Genomic DNA, 19144 nt, shown 5'->3' on the forward strand with positions numbered 1-19144 from the left:
TAATTGAACGGAAGAATGGAATTGATGAAAAATCACACGGCGGTTGTTGCCGCGTGGGCGGTTTTCTCCGTTTGATTGGCATGTACAGTGTAAACAAGGAAGTGCGTTTAATGTAAACAGCTGTTAAATCACATAACCACAACCCGGGAATCCATACATTCTCTGATAACACATTCATCATCTTCTGATGCTGATGCAGCTGTGGCAGATAAAGGTGCATTATGGGATCAAAACAGATACAAAATGGCTGCCCCGTCATCAAAAACTTTCCCCCTCTCAAATTGTTTGGTAGCACACATGATAGAAGGACTGCTGACAGCTAAAATCCATGTTCAATGAATTTTAAAGTCAGTAAAATGCACATGTAGATTTGCATTTGAGGTTGATTATAAGCTATAAACCTCATGAGAAATTGAGGTATTTGTCACAAATTACACATGGTGCTTTAAATAAACATGTATACACCGTCATGAATAGACGTGTTATGGTTCAAAGGAGGTAAATCATTGTTTTGGTAACCCTTCACAGGTTTAAGATTGTAAGAGACCGAGTTTAATGACACCTTCTCTATTACCCATCAAATCTCGTAGGTACTGAAGGTTTATGTTTGTAATAGCCGAAGTTCAATTGTGTACTTTCTTGGAATTAAGGTGATACTTTCCTTTAAATTAGCTACAAAGAAATTGGTAAACTTACAATTGAAACTATAGGGTAATTTCTTAAATACTGGGTCCATTTAATGTACATTCATACAAGTTTGGTATTCTGTGGTTCATGTGGTATAGTTTAACTGCAATCTTTTTTTTTTTTTTATGTCTGGTGTATTTATTGTTCTGTATTTTGTGTGTGAGCTGCCTATCCCAGTTTCCTCCTTGAGCGATCAATACACTTTATCTTATTACTGATGTAAATCAAGTTTCCCGGTAAATGAGTTGCAACCAGATTCTGTGAGATTGGCGAGAAAAATGCTTATGAAGGCCTGGCCTGGGATGACAGCCTCACAATATGAGGAGAAAAGGAGAGAGAGAGAGAGAGAGAGAGAGAGAGAGAGAGAGAGAGAGAGAGAGAGAGACACTAACTTCAGAGAGGTGACATTAAACACCTCTGTGTTGTCTCTTCAATTATTTATAAGCCAGGTCTCTCTATCTCTCTCTCTCTCTCTCTCTCTCTCTCTCTCACACACACACACACACACACACACACACAATTGCTCCAACAGCACTGCAGAGTGCAGTCTTAGCCCAACCTTCAGTGACGAAGCGGCTGTGTGCGTGACTGAGGATAACACATTTGTGTAGGTACATACTGTATACAATGTACAGTGTGTGTCATTGTGTGTGTGTGTGTGTGTGTGTGTGTGTGTGTGTGGGTGAGTGGGTACGTCTGGTTCTGAGCCTAATTCAGCTCATCAATTCTCCCACTCGCTGTACAGAGAGCTGACCTCTGACCTGGCTCCATAGCGGTAGATCGGCCATAGATCCTGCTGCTTCCTCCTGCACACAGCCATTCATCTGACAGAGTTCTCCCATTAAAATCACTGAGGAATGCTTCCTCATGCTTCCTGATAGAATGCCCAATAAGCTAATGGTGTCTGGTAACAAATACAATGCTGTGATAGAGTGGGAAAGGCATGACACTCGTTTGTAAAATTACAGAAATATTTATTGGACTGTGATAAAACCAAGATGTTTCAGTCTGCCGACCTTCATCACACGAATGCAAATGATGTAAAAATGAAAAAGTGAAAGAAAGAAACTTGGGTTTTTTTCTTTTGGTAAGTACAGCTTAGTAACCAAATATAGTTTCAGGAAGTTCAAGTGAATCACTTGAAGCTTAAAATAGCTGCACATCCGTCAGTGTCATAACCTTTATAGATACAAGGTTGTTTCACCCCTGCTTAAATATGCATGCCAAGAGGAAGAAAAATTGATGAAGTGACAAGATCATAATCACAATACCCACACTGGTTATACAGCTCAATAACTGGGCTTTTGACAGCTGGTTCATGACATTTTTGGCTTGATTTGAGTTAGTAGTTTTATTTGGTACATATTTCCAGAGGATTTAGTAGCCATTTTGTGCTGGTTCATCACCTCTATAGGCTTCCAGTGCATCTGAGAATGTATCTTAACCCCCTTTTGATGAAAATGTCACGCCAACTCCTTAGATGCCATCTTTTACTCAGATACTATGCCTTGATACAGCATCACAAGATGCAGGAAGAGCAGGCTCCTCCTTGGAAGCTGTAGTATGAAAAGTTATCACAGTCTGCAGAGATACGTTTGCATTTCAAACTGGAAGTCTGATTCACCATGTGGAAAATAAGAGTGGGAGCAACTTGGAAGTGGCCACAATCACAGCAGCGCTCAGCCAAACAAATCAAAGAAGTAGCAACTCAGAGTCTTGAGTTTTGGCGTCAGCCGCACAAAGCCTGTTACCTTGATTCAACAAGGCTGAGCCAGTCACACATGACACACACCCAAAGCTCCCAATCAAAGGAAATACCCGAGTTTGAATTTTAGATATTTGTTATTCAATCTGGCTTCTGGGAAAAAGAAATCTACATTCGTCTAGTGTTAACACTGCTCACTGAAACAATTGAAACCAATGAGTGCTGCACACTGCAAGCTTTTTATGTGCTATTTGATCATTTTGGCGGCTTAAATCACAACTTAGCTTAAAGCTAAGCTAAATAATGGAAGGGATGGATAGGAAGTGGAATGAGTGAAATTATATTGGAGTTAGCCATCTGTGAATGTGTGCTGTTGCAATTGTGCATGCACGTGAGTGTGTATGTGTAGTAGCCAATGAGTGAGAGTCAGCTAAGGGCAACAGAGCCTCTCCATTAAAGCGGCATGTAGCAACAGACTACAGACCTGAGACAAATTAAATTGCTCTAACTCTGTAGGAGATCAGAGTGACCTCACTATCCTCACCCGTACACACACACACACACACACACACACACACACACACAGGCTTAACCGGGTTTGAGTAGCTGGTGAAGGTCTTGTGGGTTTCTATGTGTATATGAGTGTGTCTCTTTCTGTGTCTGTGTTTTTGTGAGCATCTACGTGAATGTGTGTGAGTATGTGCATGTATTAGTTTAGATGTGCAGGAGACAGAGAGAGAGAGAGAGAGAGAGAGAGAGAGAGAGAGAGAGAGGGAAAGGCCACTTGGGAAATTATGCCTGCCGCTGCCGCTGCCTGGAGCATGAAATTGAAGCCGTCCAACAACGCAACTCACCGGATCTTTCCCCCTTCATATTCCAAAATAATTAACTAGCACAACCTCCTGCCTCCGTGCTATAATATGCTGGCCCGCCTATTGTCTCTGTGCACACTGACAAGGCAAAGCCCGCCTCACTACGCAGGAGCAGGTGGAACTGATGATGGGAGGGACAGAAAGAGATAGATGGACGGCGAGTCCAAGTTCAAGCTTCAACTGTATTTGTCCCCAATAGACAGTTCACAGAAGCGTTAGAGCGATATATTGTGCTGATATTGGCCTTTTATTAAATATCGGATATCAGTCATGTGGTCTACTGCCAATATCATGGAGAAAAATAAAATAAGGCGAAACAGATCTTTGTTTATTTCAATATTGTACGGTATATGCCACTTAAACTGTTGAACTGGACTCCTGCTGTCTTACTGTCCACCTTCACAATGTTTGCTAGAGTGTTCTCCTCTCTAATGCTAAGATTACCATATCGAGAAATAAGTGAAAAAGTCAGTACCAACTCAAAATAAGCTCTGCAAAACAGAGAGCTAGAGAGAGAGGAGTCAAGCTGTGAGGGGAGGCTATGCTTTTACAGTTTGTGTCTTAAGCTGTATGCGTTTAATGGGATGGAATAAAATGAGTAAGTAGCAGTGTTCGAAGTCATGGCAGCGTTAATCCTCCATGGTGTACAATTTGCATAAGTCGATACAAGATTCTAGTCTGATCAGTAAAGAACGTCAGGAAAAACGTATGTATTAGGCATTTTCTATTTAAAACATGTTGGACTCCTTCTTGGTAAAACAAAAACCATGTAATCCAGAATAGTACAGTAAAAGTCTTGGAAGCGGCACCCTTGTTTTGATGGAGAGGAGAGTTTAGTCTGTCGAATTGTCAAACTTTAACTACCTCAATGATTTAAATACTGGCTCTGATATCAAAGAACTGGATCCTCCTTCGAGTAAATGAACGTAGAACTGTTTGCTTTGATATCGTAATGGCAGAGCCAAAGGGAATACTAAAAGTGCTGTTTGCTCGGTTTTATCTCACCATGTTAGTCTACAGTGATGTGTGACTTGAGATTTTATGAGTCCTCTCAAGTTATCAAAATCATTCATTTGTGTTCTGCTTTTCCCCCCATTATGTTTCAAAATGAGCTGAGGCGCTTTTCAGTACAGCCTTTTGTTAGTATGCCTCAGAGTATGAAATGTGCCTGAGTAGAGTTTATAAGATGATTAGGTGACTTGTGTTGATGCTACAAGAGCTTTATCTTATGAATATAAAATATCCTCCACATCCTCCAAATAATACAAAGTTAAAGCACTCTTGAATAGTTTTCTGTCTATTCAAAGTGTTGAAGCATCACTTTGTCTTGCGGGAGCCCGTGAAGAGAGTGTTATGTGTTGGTACGATACGTGGCTGATTGAGGCTGTCTGAGAGGCTGACGCTTCGATTCAATAACCTTTATTTATACAGGGATATGTGTACTTGGAGGGTGAGAAGGGCTCACTTTAATCCCAGAAGCGCAGATATGCAGCGGCAGAGAGGGAACAGGGAGTGCGCCCACATAAAGATGGAGGATAAATAATACTTGAGAGAGTCTAAGCAGCTCCACTAATCAGCCCCGATTGTCAAACCGCAGCATCTTGCCTATGGCACTTGAAGTAAAGTGATATTGACTGTTGCGGCGTATAGACCTCATGGAATCAGAGTTGAGATGATGATCTTATGTCTGGCACACCGGTTGTAAACACAGGCTCCCAGAAGGGTAGCATTTTAAACCCTGTGTTAAATTCAACAGTATTATCGAATATGCAGATGACACCACTGTTTCAATGAGTCATTTCACAGGGAACAGGATTAGTCATATTAAACTCTTTGGCATTTTGCTATCAGATGACCTTTCCTGGATTAGCAACGCAAACACCTTTGTAATGAAACATTCTAACAATGTTTTCATTTTCTTAGGAGGCATAGGAAATTTTAAATGAACATTAATTTGCTGCGTTTTATCTGCTCTATTATGCTTTGCTCAGTAGTTTTACAACTCAGGAGAATAAAGCCTTGGAGAAAGTTAGGTGCAATCAGCGTCCGTCTCCATGGCATGGAGGACGTACTGTATATCTTTGCGGAATGTGCTTTCATGCGATGGCTAATTGTCAAATACACCCCGCAAATGAGCTTTTTATTCCTGTGTGGTCAGGGAGATGCTATCAGTGTATCAAAGCATCCATTAATCATCTTTATAGAAGCCTCTATCTCTTTTATGAGGCACGCAACTTGTGCAAATAATAGCTATATTTGTATAGCACTGCTCTTTACAAAGTTACAAAGTGCTTTAAAATGTATAAGAAGCACCAGAACTTTGATTCCCTAAGTGCCTGTGTGTGTGTGTGTGTGTGTGTGTGTGTGTGTGAGTGTGTGTGTGTGTGTGTGGTTACTGTTTTCTTTTTATTATGCGATTGCAAATTCAAATGTATCCATCCTTATACATAAAAATGGCTAATTGCATTGAACTTGAACACTTTTTATTTGCTGTAATAAACAAGGGCTTTACAGAAATGACTTTTGCAAGTTTGGAATGAAACTTAGGCAAGTACCTCCAGCACCACTCACACTGCTGCAACTGCTATTGAGTGAGAATGTCTGCAGTAGACTTGGTGCAGTGTTCTTTAGATGACATCTGAGGTTACTTCAGTGTGTTCATCTCCCTCCACAGCGACACACAGACAACATACACACACACACTCTTTCATGCATCAACCTCCACTACTCTGATTGAGCATTTTCTCCAGAATCCCCTCTAGGCCCAGTTTCATTTTCAGATGTGTAATTACAGGCAGCTCCTGACGAGCCTGCGTGCGTATGTGTGTGTGGTGTGTGTATGTGTGTGTGCGTGTCAGAGGCATCGGAGGCCCATAGTTAATCAGCAGTCGACCAGGGGTCTCTGGGATCAGCCCATCGATTCCCTCCCAGGGAAATCAATTCAATCAAAGGCATTACGCAAACTGAACTGGGATCAGAAAGGGGAGGACACAGGGCCGGAGAGAGAGAAGGGAGAGAAGGAGAGAGGATATGATAGGGGATGGGAGGATGATAGAGAGAGAGAGAGAGAGAGAGGTACACAGTGGAAGGACGGAGAGTGGGAGAGAGTGACAGATGAGAGGAAGAGTGATGGGACGATAATTGCAAACTAAGGCTGAGAACAAAAGAGAGGAGAGGGCTGAGAGATTAAATGAGGGCGTTTTCACATTATAATAGTCCTTTTAATGTCCGCTATAAGTTGTTACATTGTATTGGTCTGGTTCATATTGCCTAATATCAAGCAGACCTACTGGACAGATACGGACAGATGTGAACACAGAGTGCGTTTTCACATTATAATGCTACACCTTGCCATTGCACAACCCTGTAGTATTCTGGGGGACTTTTAATTTGGCAAAGTAATCCTCTGCGATGCGTCAGACGGAATTCCGCTCTGGGGCAGCCGACAGGTTTTTCTCTAGCTAGTGAGATTTCAAGGCTTAAAATCTATATGAGGAAGGGTCAAATGACTTGGGGAAAGTATCGACAAGACAGAAGAACTGCAGGTGTGCCTTTTTGTACTTAAGAAAACATGGCGTCTCCTTGCTGACCGTGGAGAAAACAAAAAGAATATAATTAATGACTCCACAGACCAAGCTAGGGCTGTAAAACTTTCCTCCTTGTCCAAATGATCAGAACTTATCAAAAGTTTGTAAAGTCTGATGTTTACAATAAAGAGCACGCATGCAAGAACACACTTCAGCATGTACACACGATCACTCACACATGCATGTACACACTTTTACCCACTGCACGCGCATACACACTCATAGACACACACACAAACACACACACACACACACACACACACACATCTGGGAGGATCAATGTGGCTGAGAAACTTTGCAAAGCTCTCACAGCGTCTGACCTTGATTAGACATAATGAGACTTAACCACAAGTCCACTAATCTGATGAAATGACTTACAGATTCACCTTGTGATGAATGCTAAACACATACATTGACTCTAGCCTCATACGCACACATTTATGCAGGCACGCACACTCAAACGTGCAGACATGTGCACGTACACACACACACAAATGTCCTTGGCCTATCCCAATCAGACTTACAACTTTGAGCCTCTTCAAAGGGCTCTTTGATCACTTCTTTGAAAATCATCTTAATAAAAATTGCCAATTTGAACTGGCCTGTAGTTACAGCTATGTGGAAAGTTCTGAGAGTAGAGAGAAGCAAAAAGATTGACCTCTAGTATGTCTTAGGAGGAAACACTGGTGATGTGCGATATTGAAATGTGAATCCCTTTGAAAAGCCAATTAATTTTCCTGTATGAGTCTACTCCTACTCCTGCCTTAGGAAGTGAACAACTCTAACTCCTGTTTGAGGGGGAAACAAGTTGCCCATGTTGTTTACAAAGCACCAGCAACTTTGTTGGTTATTAATGAGAGGGCTCCCCCTCCCCAGCAGCCTGGTTACTGTGATATCTAACATCCAGAACAAGTGCAGTCTTGGGAATTCGGGGCCTGCTTCAAAAATGCAAATTGGGGCCTCCACTGCTTACAAAGAGTGACACAAAATTACTTTACTGGGCGGAAGGATCACCTCTCCCGAACCTTATTTTACTTTCAGCAATTTAGTGGCATCTCCTGGTGAAACCTCTCCCTCTCCCAAAGCCATTTAATAATCTTTCACGAACTTCGCCCAAGCCTTACCTGAAGCCACATAATACCACCGCCTAAATCCCTCCTCTTCTCCTCTCCCAAACTCCTCTATAAATCTGCATTTGAGCCATTTTGTAATATTTCTCAAACCTTCCCTCACACAGAGACATTAAGTAACCTTTCCCAAGCCTCTTTCCAAACTCCTCTCTCCTAAAGACATTTTGTAACTTCCTCCAGACCTTACCTTGCCTTGAACCCTGAGCCTTGAAAAACTTAAAGAAAAAAAAAAAAAAAATTTCACATCTCGCAAAGCCATTTTGTAGCTTCTACAAAGCCGCTTGCGTCAAGAAGTCATTTAACCTCTACCATACGTTTCCAAAAGCTAGTTATTAACCTCTGCTTAAAAACCTCCAAGTCCTCACATCTCTCAAAGCCCTTTAAACTGCTGCCATCAGTCCTGTACTGCTTAACCCATAGTCTCTTCTCTATCTCCCTCCCTCTCTTTCCATCTCTGACTCTCTACCTCCACCCCATTAACACACACACACTGACTGCATCACACCCACACCCCCCACCCCCCCGTCTCACACTCTTCACACCCCTGTGTGGTCCAGTTCCCAACCTGTGGACTGTAGGCTACCTCTGACTCACTGTTGATTAACAACCCAGGAATCACCGTGGGCAGCGTTCCATTTTTCATAATTACAGCAGCATGCGACCTCACCACCTGCACACATTTTAAACAAGCATGTAGCAAGTAAGGTCCGTTCCTGTTTACAGGCTTTGGTCCATTTCTCATAATTACACTGGTGTATGCTGAGAACATGGGTTAAAACAAGCCGGTAAGCTCTTGTTTATGGCTTTTCAGTGCTGCTTGTTGCCGTTGACAAAAGACTCCCATATGCACTATTGCTTAGATGGAGATGGCCGTTCCCTCCACTCTCAGAAAAAAGAGGTAAAACATTTTCACTAGAGCAGTCACCTCTAGTGTTGCACTTAGAGCTCTATTAAAAAAAAAAGGTGTCCCTCTATACAGTTAAGGTAGCAACATATAGAAAACTGTTTGCAATATGCTGCTATGATGCTTTTTCTGTTTGTCTATGAAGAAACACCCAGAGAAACAGATAAACAAACATTGGTCATTGTAGTTTTCAGTGGGAGCCACATTAGCTGCGTTATCCTGCTCCATAGCATTCCCTTTGTGACGTTTTACTCTACGCTAGATGACTTTAATATTGTTGGGAATCTCACCACAGTGGTATGAGTATCAGTTACATACTGTACTTGCAGCCAACACTTCAAGTCAAGTTTATTTCTATAGCCCTTAAGTACAGCTACCATCTCGCTTTAGGTGTAGTAGTAGTCTAAAATTTCTAGTGCACTACACAACTGAAATGACAGAGAATGGTGCGTTTCTGCAGTTGTTCTCGTGCTGCGTCACGTACTGCCGTGTGCGACACTGTGAAAGAGGCGTTCAAGGTTGAGTAATTATTTCGAATTCTTTCTCTTCCAAGTGTGATCTATGGAAATAGTGTGTCGGCACAAAAAGCTGACATTTCTCCCACTCTCCCCTCTCTCCGCGGCCTTGATCAAACCATGTATGGAGGCCCTGCGTGTGATGGTGCAGCCAACAGAAAAGCAGCTGAAAGCAATTTTCTGAGGCAATGTGCAGGAAAGAGAAGGGCTGGCAGAGCAGTGGGAGCGCAGCAAAATGTGACACACTGGGACCAACTGACCTTGGAGTGCTTTACGCCGAAGGAACGGGTGTGCGTGTGTGTGTGTGTGTGTGTGTGTGTGTGTGCGTGTGCGTGTGTGTGGTCAAGTGAGTTACTGTAGGTACATAACAGAAAGAAACGAGAGACCAAGAAAGAAAGAGAGAAAACAAGTGCGTATGCGTGTGAAAACGTGAAAATACATGCAATGATTTCTGCACTTTAATTTCCCCCCAACACACACACATACACACACATACAAACACATACAGTATGCGTGAGTATGTACTGTATGTGTGTTAAGTGTGAGCATCTGTTGACCTGCCTGTGTGCGTATGCCTGTCTATCTGTTTGTGTTTGTGTGTTTGGCTGTGTGGCGATGTGTGTCTGTTCATCATGTGTGTGTGTGTGTGCAGCCACTTACTGCAGGTTGCATCAGCCTCGTCTGAACCGTCTGCACACTCCGCCTCTCCGTCGCAGCGCCACCTAGCGGGCACACACTGTCCATTCTTACAGGCAAAGTCGGTGGTCGCGCATGTCTTCTTTGCTGTAGAAACAGAGAGAGCAAATGTTATGTCTCAAAGAAAGTCAAAGCACTGCTACTTTCTATCAACAGTGATTCAGCCTATAGCCAGTTCATGAAAGCTTTAACATCTCCCAGGTGTCTGGTAGGTCTTTTCCAGCAGCAGCAGCAGTAGCACTTTGTTTGGAATAAACAGAAGAAGAACTGGGTAGTTAGCGTGAGCAGTGACAGCCACCATGGCTGAACAGACAAAGAAAAGAGCGCCACCTACAGAAACTCAAACTGCATCAACAGAAAATCCAAGGAAAAAGACGTCACAGCACTGGACACACTGTTTGATTGACAGGTGATCTCTGGGAAGAGCAGTGCAGAAACACCACTGCAATGAGCGCTTATCAACAAAGATGGATCTCATGGATTACCAGTTTAAAGTTCAAAGTACAGTTGGATATGCCACAGGACAAAAGGTAACAAACTCCCCTCTAGAACATTGTCAAAATGATTCTCTTGTGACCCAAAACTGATATTTGCCTATCTTGAGTATGACAGCTAGGTTAATCTACTCATGAAAAGTGATAGATTCAGTACATTGAGTTGCATGGGGTTGGGGAGGGAGGGCTTGCCAACATATCACAGTGAATAACTTCATATATAAATTTGGCAGGGCCATTTTAATCTTCCCACGATCCACCTCCTGGGCCCGACCCAGCCCTTTTTCCAAAAATCACAGCTCCGGCTCAACAGTGCAGCTGGTTTCTGATAGCCGGTGGACTCCTAAGCTGTTGTGCAGTCACTTTCTCCAGGCAAGGGGAAAATTGAAGCACTTGAGTCTGTCACGGGGAGAGGCTAAAAAATCCCTCTCCTTGACAGCGAGAGCCACTGAACAAGAGAAAGCACTCGCTTGGCGTGTTAGCAATGCCTCGCCTCGCCGTGATGAAATATACAGAGAGGGGACTGACAAACGGCAAAAGGAGAGAAAAAGTGTGTGTGTGTGTGTGTGTGTGTGTGTGTGAGGGGGTGGTGCTGGCTGTTTCTGGGGAACGGAGAGAGTTACTGTGACTGCTTCTGTTCCATTTTCTTTCATTGGAACCTGGTGTTAAACCACTTCTGCGACCCCGGGTTCACAGCAGTTGAAAATGTACAGTAGGTTCGCAAAGTGCTAGGTTAAAGCTCTGCAGTCTCTAGTGTGGATGATGCTACTGTATGGCCCTAAATAAATGACATTCACTTAAGCCTGCTATGCCAAAACTTCTGCTTATACAGTTGCTGTTGCCTCACCTACAATGCAGGGTGGATTTCACAACTAAAACAAACAAATAAATGAATATGAGACCAAACAACAAAGAGAAGATAGTCTTTATTTCTATATATTTCTATATTTCCTATTTCTATGAGAGCAGTGATGATAGCCTGAAACATCTGCTTAAACTTTGTTTGTCTTCGCTTATCATTTTTTGCTCTTTTGGAGCACATTTTGCACCATGGAAAATTAAGAGAACTTGAACTTTTTTACTACCTCATCTTCTAAATGTCATTATTTGAGGCTTGATACCCTAACTGGCTGATGTGTGGGCTCCTTTCCCCTTTAGATGGTGTTTTGAATTATACCTTTGAGCCAACACGCTTAACGTAAGCATTAGTGCCTTAGTATCATACATCTTTATTCACAATTTCATGTGTTAAGAAATGACTTTGAAAATACTTGACCTTAAGGCTGTATTAGTGCTGTATGCATTGAATTAGAACAAGAAACATAACCTACCTTGGCTATATTAGTGCACTGCTACACAAGGAATTGAACCCCTAACCCTGGCAGTGTTAGTACACACAATGGAGCATTCTACATAGTACAGAGTCCTGGTCTCCTCAGCAAGGGAGAAGCTGGCCAGGTTATTAGCTTGTTGTTTATGTGCATTGCCTTGGATGCCCCATGATGTGTGGTAAAAGGCAGTGCAGTGACTGATGGCCCAAATGGGAGCTATAACAATGAAGTGCATACTAAAGGAACTGACAGCATGCCAGCTGTGTGCACCAATATATACTGTATATTGAAGACATGGTATGACACACTCAGATACATGCAGAGACACACACACACACACACACACACACACACACACACACACACACACACACACACACACGCTCGTAATCAATAAATCACAAAACATTCCTTTTTCATATTCACCAGTGTGCAGAGTATTGATTGAAAGCAGAGAGAAAAAAGAGAAAAAGGAGTCTTAAAGGTATGAGAATTGAAGAAAGTGCAGTTTAAGTGAAAAGCATGTCTCTAGGGATTACAGAGGGAGAGGAGTATGAGCGAGGGACAAAGGTAAATAGAAGGAGAGAGGAGAGGGGAGGAAAGAGAGAAAGAGAGGGAATAGGGGTCCAGAAAGGGGGAGGCGGGGAGGTGGTCTTGTGTAATGGAATTAGCCCTCCCCAGGGACTGAACAAATCCCCTACCGACCTGCCAGCATGTTAGCATAAATCCCATCTTCTTCTGTCCACTCTTTCCCTCTTTCATCTTTCCCTCCATCTCTCCCTCCATCTCTGCACACAGTCTGATAACAGAGCCAGCTGTAGCCAGGGAGACCAGCAAGTAGACACACACACACACACACACACACACACACATCTACAGCACACTAACCCCTGTAAATATCGGGTGGAGGGAATATGAATGTCTACACTTTCAGTTCCCAAATGACAGTACCTCTAGCTTTTTTTTTTTAACACTAGCTACTGTATATTTCAACACCATGGGACGCTCCAGTATTCAGGGAGTGGAAAATCATTCTATCCCTGCTGGGGTCAATTCATCCTCACTAGCCAGGATGTGAGAGGAAGCTAACAGAGATAGTACAGCACCCAACAAGACCTGCAAGGCCAGTACCAAAAATCCTTAGGGACCACCCATGGATGTGATGTCAATATAATATGACTGGATATGACAAGGTAAATCACATATTATATTTCCCAATACATACTGTATTGATTACACAAGTCTAGTGGTAGAGTGGTTGCACTGGAATAAGGAAGCTGATATCAGATATCCACTGATAACACTGGGCTAACTTTTGCCCCCCTACACAGCTCCCATCACTGGTCATCACATTCCTCTAAGAAAGCATTTTGTTTAATTCAATTCGGGATGAAAAATGGTACAAGTGAGAGACCCACAGGCCTTCAGCATATCAAACTCGAAGGATTAATTAAAATAAGTACGCCTATCAATTTCCAACAACACTTCCCTTTCTCTCTCTTCTTCTTATCTCAAGCACCAAAAGAGAAAATAATCCAATTCAAAGAGGCCTCCTCCCTCGTTCTGGGAGGCCAAAGGCATCATCCACTGCCCTCTAACTGTTAGCTTTTCCATTGTGAGCCACTGCAAGATGCTTTTAATTAGCCTTAGGATGGAAGTGCTTGCAGATAGCACTAGTAGATGCTGTTGGAATCAGTGTTTCCCATGCATTTATTCAACAGCAGCACTGCAAAAAACAATGGAACAACAATGGAACAACTGTTCAAATTTGTTGTTTCGTCTTAGTGTTTACCCCTTAAACAAATCAAGAGCAACTGCTGGACATTTAGTTGACATATTATGATCAAATATACAAGGACCGTTCAAACCACCACAGGAAAAAAGGGGAAAACTTCAGAATTTGTATCTTATTTACAGCAAGAAAGGCAGAGAACTTGGAGTTTCATTCCAAAATGAGATATCCACCATATGAAAAACCTGTCAGTCTTAGAAAACGATTGCTGGCATTTCAATAAAGCACGTTATGGAATACTATTATCATCCATCTCCAGACTTGAGAATTACATTTTTGGGAGTGCAGTCGTCTGGGTGTCTGAATATAGAATGAATATTGATGAGTTTCATGCAAGTACATTTTCCCCCAGGTGGATATATTACGTTTTGGAATGAAACCCCTCATATAACGAAATAAGTATTCAAATAGTAGTCATTTTTAAACCGCAACAGTTACAGGAAGTAATACGAGGAATAAAACCGGCAGCAACACCCACCTGCCCATGCACAGAGGCACACACTGCTCCAAAATTTCCTTGGGGAAACACTGGGATTGGTGTGAGCTTAGAGTCTCTAATGATTGCTTGGCATAAAGGAGTGTGTGCCTTCTGAGGCAGCTTTGCTGTTGATTTTTGTTCATTGGATTTCCCCGAACTGATGCCCACACACACACACACACACACACATCTAGGCGTATTCTACTTTCTGCAGCCTAGTGAAGGAGGAGATGATTAGTACTAAAACAGAAAAGAGAGAGACAGTGAGAGAGAGAGATACAGAGAGAGAGACAGCATGTAAATGTCATCCATTCCACTATACACATGAGAGTGGTGCATGAATGCGCATACATCATACATTTGATAGTAAGTGGACACACGACACACACGTAAACAATGTGCGCACGTAAAAACACGCATATACAAAAAAACCAACGCATTTTCCCATGCCCCTCAAGAGTTGCTGATGCACACACAAACAGCTGCTTATATTTACATCCTGATGCACCAAGGCCTGTCATATATGAACGTCATCCATATGGAACAGCCTAAACCTGCCTTATGAGGTGTGAGAGCGAATATGGAGAGGAGGAAAACAACTAGACAGCCACACACACACATACACACACACACACACACACACACACACACTTACACAGACTTACCTACCTTCCATCCCTCCCTCCTCCAAGTCCAAGCACAACATTATGTTACTGTATTCTCCCATCCCCAGATAGGAAAAATGATTAATATTTATGTGAAGTCTAGGGATGGGTCATGATTTTCGAATTTTCTAATAGTCATTAAATTATAAAAAATCTAATAGTTTATGCGACTATCGTCTTGTCTTATAAAGTATATTTTCCCTTGTTTTTACCGGCGCCTTCGGGGCTAATCGTACTAGGTAGCTGGCTTAGCTAGCTAGCTCTATGCTAACATCCGCCTATAGCTTGCTAGTTTTATAGCTATGGCTTGATTAGCCCCGAACCGGTCCTTCTCAAACGAGAGAAGGAGGGGGGGGGGGGGGGCTAACAAACTCACTGTATCCACATTCTCAAGTCATCGCTAACTCTGTACAATTAAGGAGAAATCCACCCTCGCATACTCTTACACTATATATCATCGATCTGTGATGTTCAGTGCATTGTAGGAGTTATTATGTGATGAAGTGTTGTAATTTACACAACTAGTGTACCCACTTTCTCTCAACCTGCCTCATCTACTTCTACTTTAGTTAGCGATTTCCTGTTTCCCAGAATGCCTTTCAACAAGCCCCACAGAACGTGCTGAACTTGTTGCATTCAGTATGTGTAGGCGGAGAGAGTAATTGGTAGTGATAGCATAGTAACAGCAAGAGAGTGAGCAAGCCACGCCCCTTACTCAATGCGGCTGCATTGCATTCTGGTCTATTGAGGCTCCTGTCAGTGGAGAATTGGTATCTATGCCTCCTCTACAATAGATTTCTCCCCGTATGATTGTTCGCTCCCTTCAAACCGCTGACATTCTACCTAATGTCACGCTCCGCAGACCTCCATGATTACTGATTGACTTAGCTGACCTCTCCATGTTTATACAGCCCCCCTGCCCCAACCCCCCTAAACACACACACACACACACACACACACACACACACACACACTGGACACCTCTTAGGATACTCTGCCACAACCTGAAGACAACGACATGAGTAAGGATGCTACGGCTCGACCCGCAAACAGGTGAAGGTCAGCGCACTTCTCCAAGTCATTCAATTTCCACACTCCATTAAACACACACACACAGAGTGAAAGTGATACGGAAATGAAATATATCCAACACCACAATAATAGCTAAGGGAACACTGTGTCGCCTCTGATTACAATCTCTCAACTCTCGCCCCTGAAAAGTTGATTAGCTCCGCTAACAATGGTCTGAAACCGACAATTGGTGCTCCGGTGGGATTATTTACACTGTTCTAATCAGAGACAGTGACACCTTTTAACCTCCAAATGCTCCAAGTGCAAGGGAACAAAACAAGCAGCAGTGGCTGACTTGCCTTTGATTTGGCAAGGAGATAGTTTTATAAGATTCAGATATAAGATAATGATTTAAGACTTTTTCAAGCTTATTTTTAAGGCAATTTGGCTTCATTATAGTATACAGTACAGTGAGACAGGAAAGATGGGTAACACTTGATTTGCATCGTCCAATGTTGACACTCAATTAACTATCAGGTGACATTTCTACAGACTATGTCAACCCTAACCCCAAACCTAAGATTAACCCTAGCCCAGACATTGAATATCTATAGACTTTTCAAACTATTATGAGAATCACCTGAAATTTTGATGGCACATAATAGTCACTTGATTGGAAGTTAATTATCAGCTTTGGACTATGCAAATGAAGTGTGAGCGAAAGATGGAAAGTATGATGTGACTGAATAAGACCAGGATGTGTACCCAGGACATTGCCAATGCATGGTACAGTATGAACTAGGGTGATATACTGGGACACAATTCCTCAGGCTTGTATGAGTTGAAGCAAGCCTTGCTCATTAACGGATCAAACAATCAAGCGCGGGGCCGTACAAGTACAGCTGTAGCACACACTCATCCTCCCCCCCAAGCTTCACACCTTAGTGGACTAACAGCATGGAGATGAACTACAGAAAAGCCTGTATGTGTGTGGAAGGAAGAGCTGAAGAAAGGCAGAGCAAGCAAAAGGATGGGAGGGGGAAAAGTGAGAAATATATAGAGAGAGAGAGCCAGAGAGAAAGAGTGGGTGAGAGGAAAAGAGGAGAGGAAATAGATGGTCCTCCATATTGTAGTGAACGGCTAAAGAGCTAAAGAACGCAGCGTGTCAGAAGAGGGAGAGAGGCCGTTAATCAGAGAGCAGAGGTTCAACCACGACCATGGGAGGGGGGGAAGTACTCCAAGAACTGTGTGTGTGTGTGTGTGTGTGAGAGAGAGAGAGAGAGAGAGAGAGAGAGAGAGAGAGAGAGAGAAAGATGGAGTAAAGTGGCCCAGTATAATGTTGGTCTGTTGAGGAGATTAAAGGCCTGTCTAGATTCCCCGTCATCAGAGGGGAGACAGAGAGAAAGTGGGGAGAGAGCACCAGAATACCTGAACAACGGCACAATGCTGCCAAAAAAACACACTAATCGTAATGTAATGGACAGCAGGGAGGAATTTGATTTAGCATTTTCTATTTTCTTCTCAAAGACTGAACTTTATGACTAATTAGTCGGCAAATGCTTTGAATGCCAGCAGCGGCGGGCGATGTGCGGTCCACTCACGAGGGAGGGTGACATCGGAATAAACAAAGATTAACAAATATGATCCGCCATTTGATTGATTGAAAAATAAAAGGGCAACTCGCCTGAGAGCAAAAGCCCCGGTACTGATTGTCTTATATAAAGTTTTCCCAAACTCTCAAAACTCTGGTTAGAGCCAAGCTAACTTCTGTCTCGCTTTATCAAAGTCTGTGGTGAAAGTGCAGCACACTGCAATTCTACACTAATCAGAAGTAAATACTTAGGGTAAAATTTAATGTGAGTATAACGTATAGTTCTGGAATGTAAGAAAGTGCATGTGCGCTTGTATTTGTGTGTGCATGCTTGTATGTGTGTGTGTGTGTGTGTGTGTGTACATGGTGGGGGTTGGGTGAGGATACTGTACAGACGCACTACAAAGGCTGGAGATGTGAAGGGAGCTCATGGACCAGCCGTCCTTGGAGAGCCGGACAGATCAAATGCAGCACACTATTGCTGCTTACAGCACATCAAACACCAGCGGCCGGTTAAAAGAAGCTTGTTACCATCTTCTCATCTCCTCTGCTGGACATAGGAGAGCTGAGCCTGAAGGGCAAGGAAGTGTGTCTCCCCCTCTTTGAGGCAAAAAACAAATTAATCTGACTCAATAAGGGAGGGAGTGATTCAGCCGGTTTCAATTCCGGGGACTGGTGTGCTTGAACTCGCTCACAGCCTCAGACGTGTATTTGGAAATAATTTCAGAGGTAAAATCCTTTACTTTGCGGCTATTTGAAAAACCTCTCACGCTTTAGAAGAATAAACAGCTTCCTTTAATTTGACAAATAAAGCAGAACGGAGCAAAACAAAGCAGAAGCTAACAGACACATCAAGCAGCAGTCAGATGGAGAGGGTTTCAAAAAGACCGGCTCCAAAGCAGGATACAATAATATCAAGGTAGCTAAGACGCTTTGTGGAAGCAACGCTTGTCAGCTCCAAGTCATATGCAGCTACTTCACAGAGGTTAATCCGTCTCCTCTGTGTGTGTGTGTGTGTGTGTGTGTGTGTGCGTGTGTGTGTGGGTCTGCATAAGCGTGCGTCTGTTTACTCATTTTAAGAAAACAGATTTCACCACTTTTTCTTCTAAGCTTTCAGAGAAATATGAAGAGGTTTTGTTTAACTCACTTTTCTCAGATGGGGATTAACATTAAGAGTTGATGAGAGAGGCTGCGGCGTGGAATAATGATATGAATGTTGATTTATTTACTTCTGAATTGCCCTGAAAAACAGCATCGCCTAATCGCATAATGCGTACATAAATGCATGCATAATTTGAATTGTCCTACTGAGAATTCGCCCTTTGTGTACAGTGCAAGGAAGCACACACACACACACACACACACACACACACACACCTTATACATCCTGTTCCTCGCACATCCTGTTCTCTCTTTGCTCAGACTGGCAAGAATAATTAAAGGGGACAACCTTAGAGTCAACCATGTTTGCTTGACACCTTCACCAAATATTAGTGCTGTAGAATGATTGTTTAATTAATGTTTGTCCTGCTTCTTTTGGCTGTTTCTTCTACTGGTTTGATGTATGAATCCGAAGAGTCCTGCAAAGGAAAGATTCCGGTCCTAGTGCTGATTCTACGGTGCAGAACTTCAGCATCATTGTCAACGCAACCTGATTGTTTTGTCAGAAATGTCACAGCTGCAAAG

The 19144-nt window shown here is 42.8% G+C and overlaps 1 protein-coding gene across 1 annotated transcript in view; it reads right to left on the reverse strand.

The window, feature by feature from the left end:
- lrp8 (low density lipoprotein receptor-related protein 8, apolipoprotein e receptor) overlaps nt 1–19144 on the reverse strand; it is a 171539-nt gene that overhangs the window by 78116 nt on the left and 74279 nt on the right. Inside the window, exon 3 of the mRNA XM_071925675.2 lies at nt 10061–10183. Coding sequence (XP_071781776.1) covers nt 10061–10183 — 123 coding nt within the window. The remainder of the gene's footprint in view (nt 1–10060; nt 10184–19144) is intronic.

This window comes from Centroberyx gerrardi, chromosome 9 (genome assembly GCF_048128805.1).
Source record: "Centroberyx gerrardi isolate f3 chromosome 9, fCenGer3.hap1.cur.20231027, whole genome shotgun sequence".
NCBI classification, from domain to species: Eukaryota; Metazoa; Chordata; class Actinopteri; order Beryciformes; family Berycidae; genus Centroberyx; species Centroberyx gerrardi.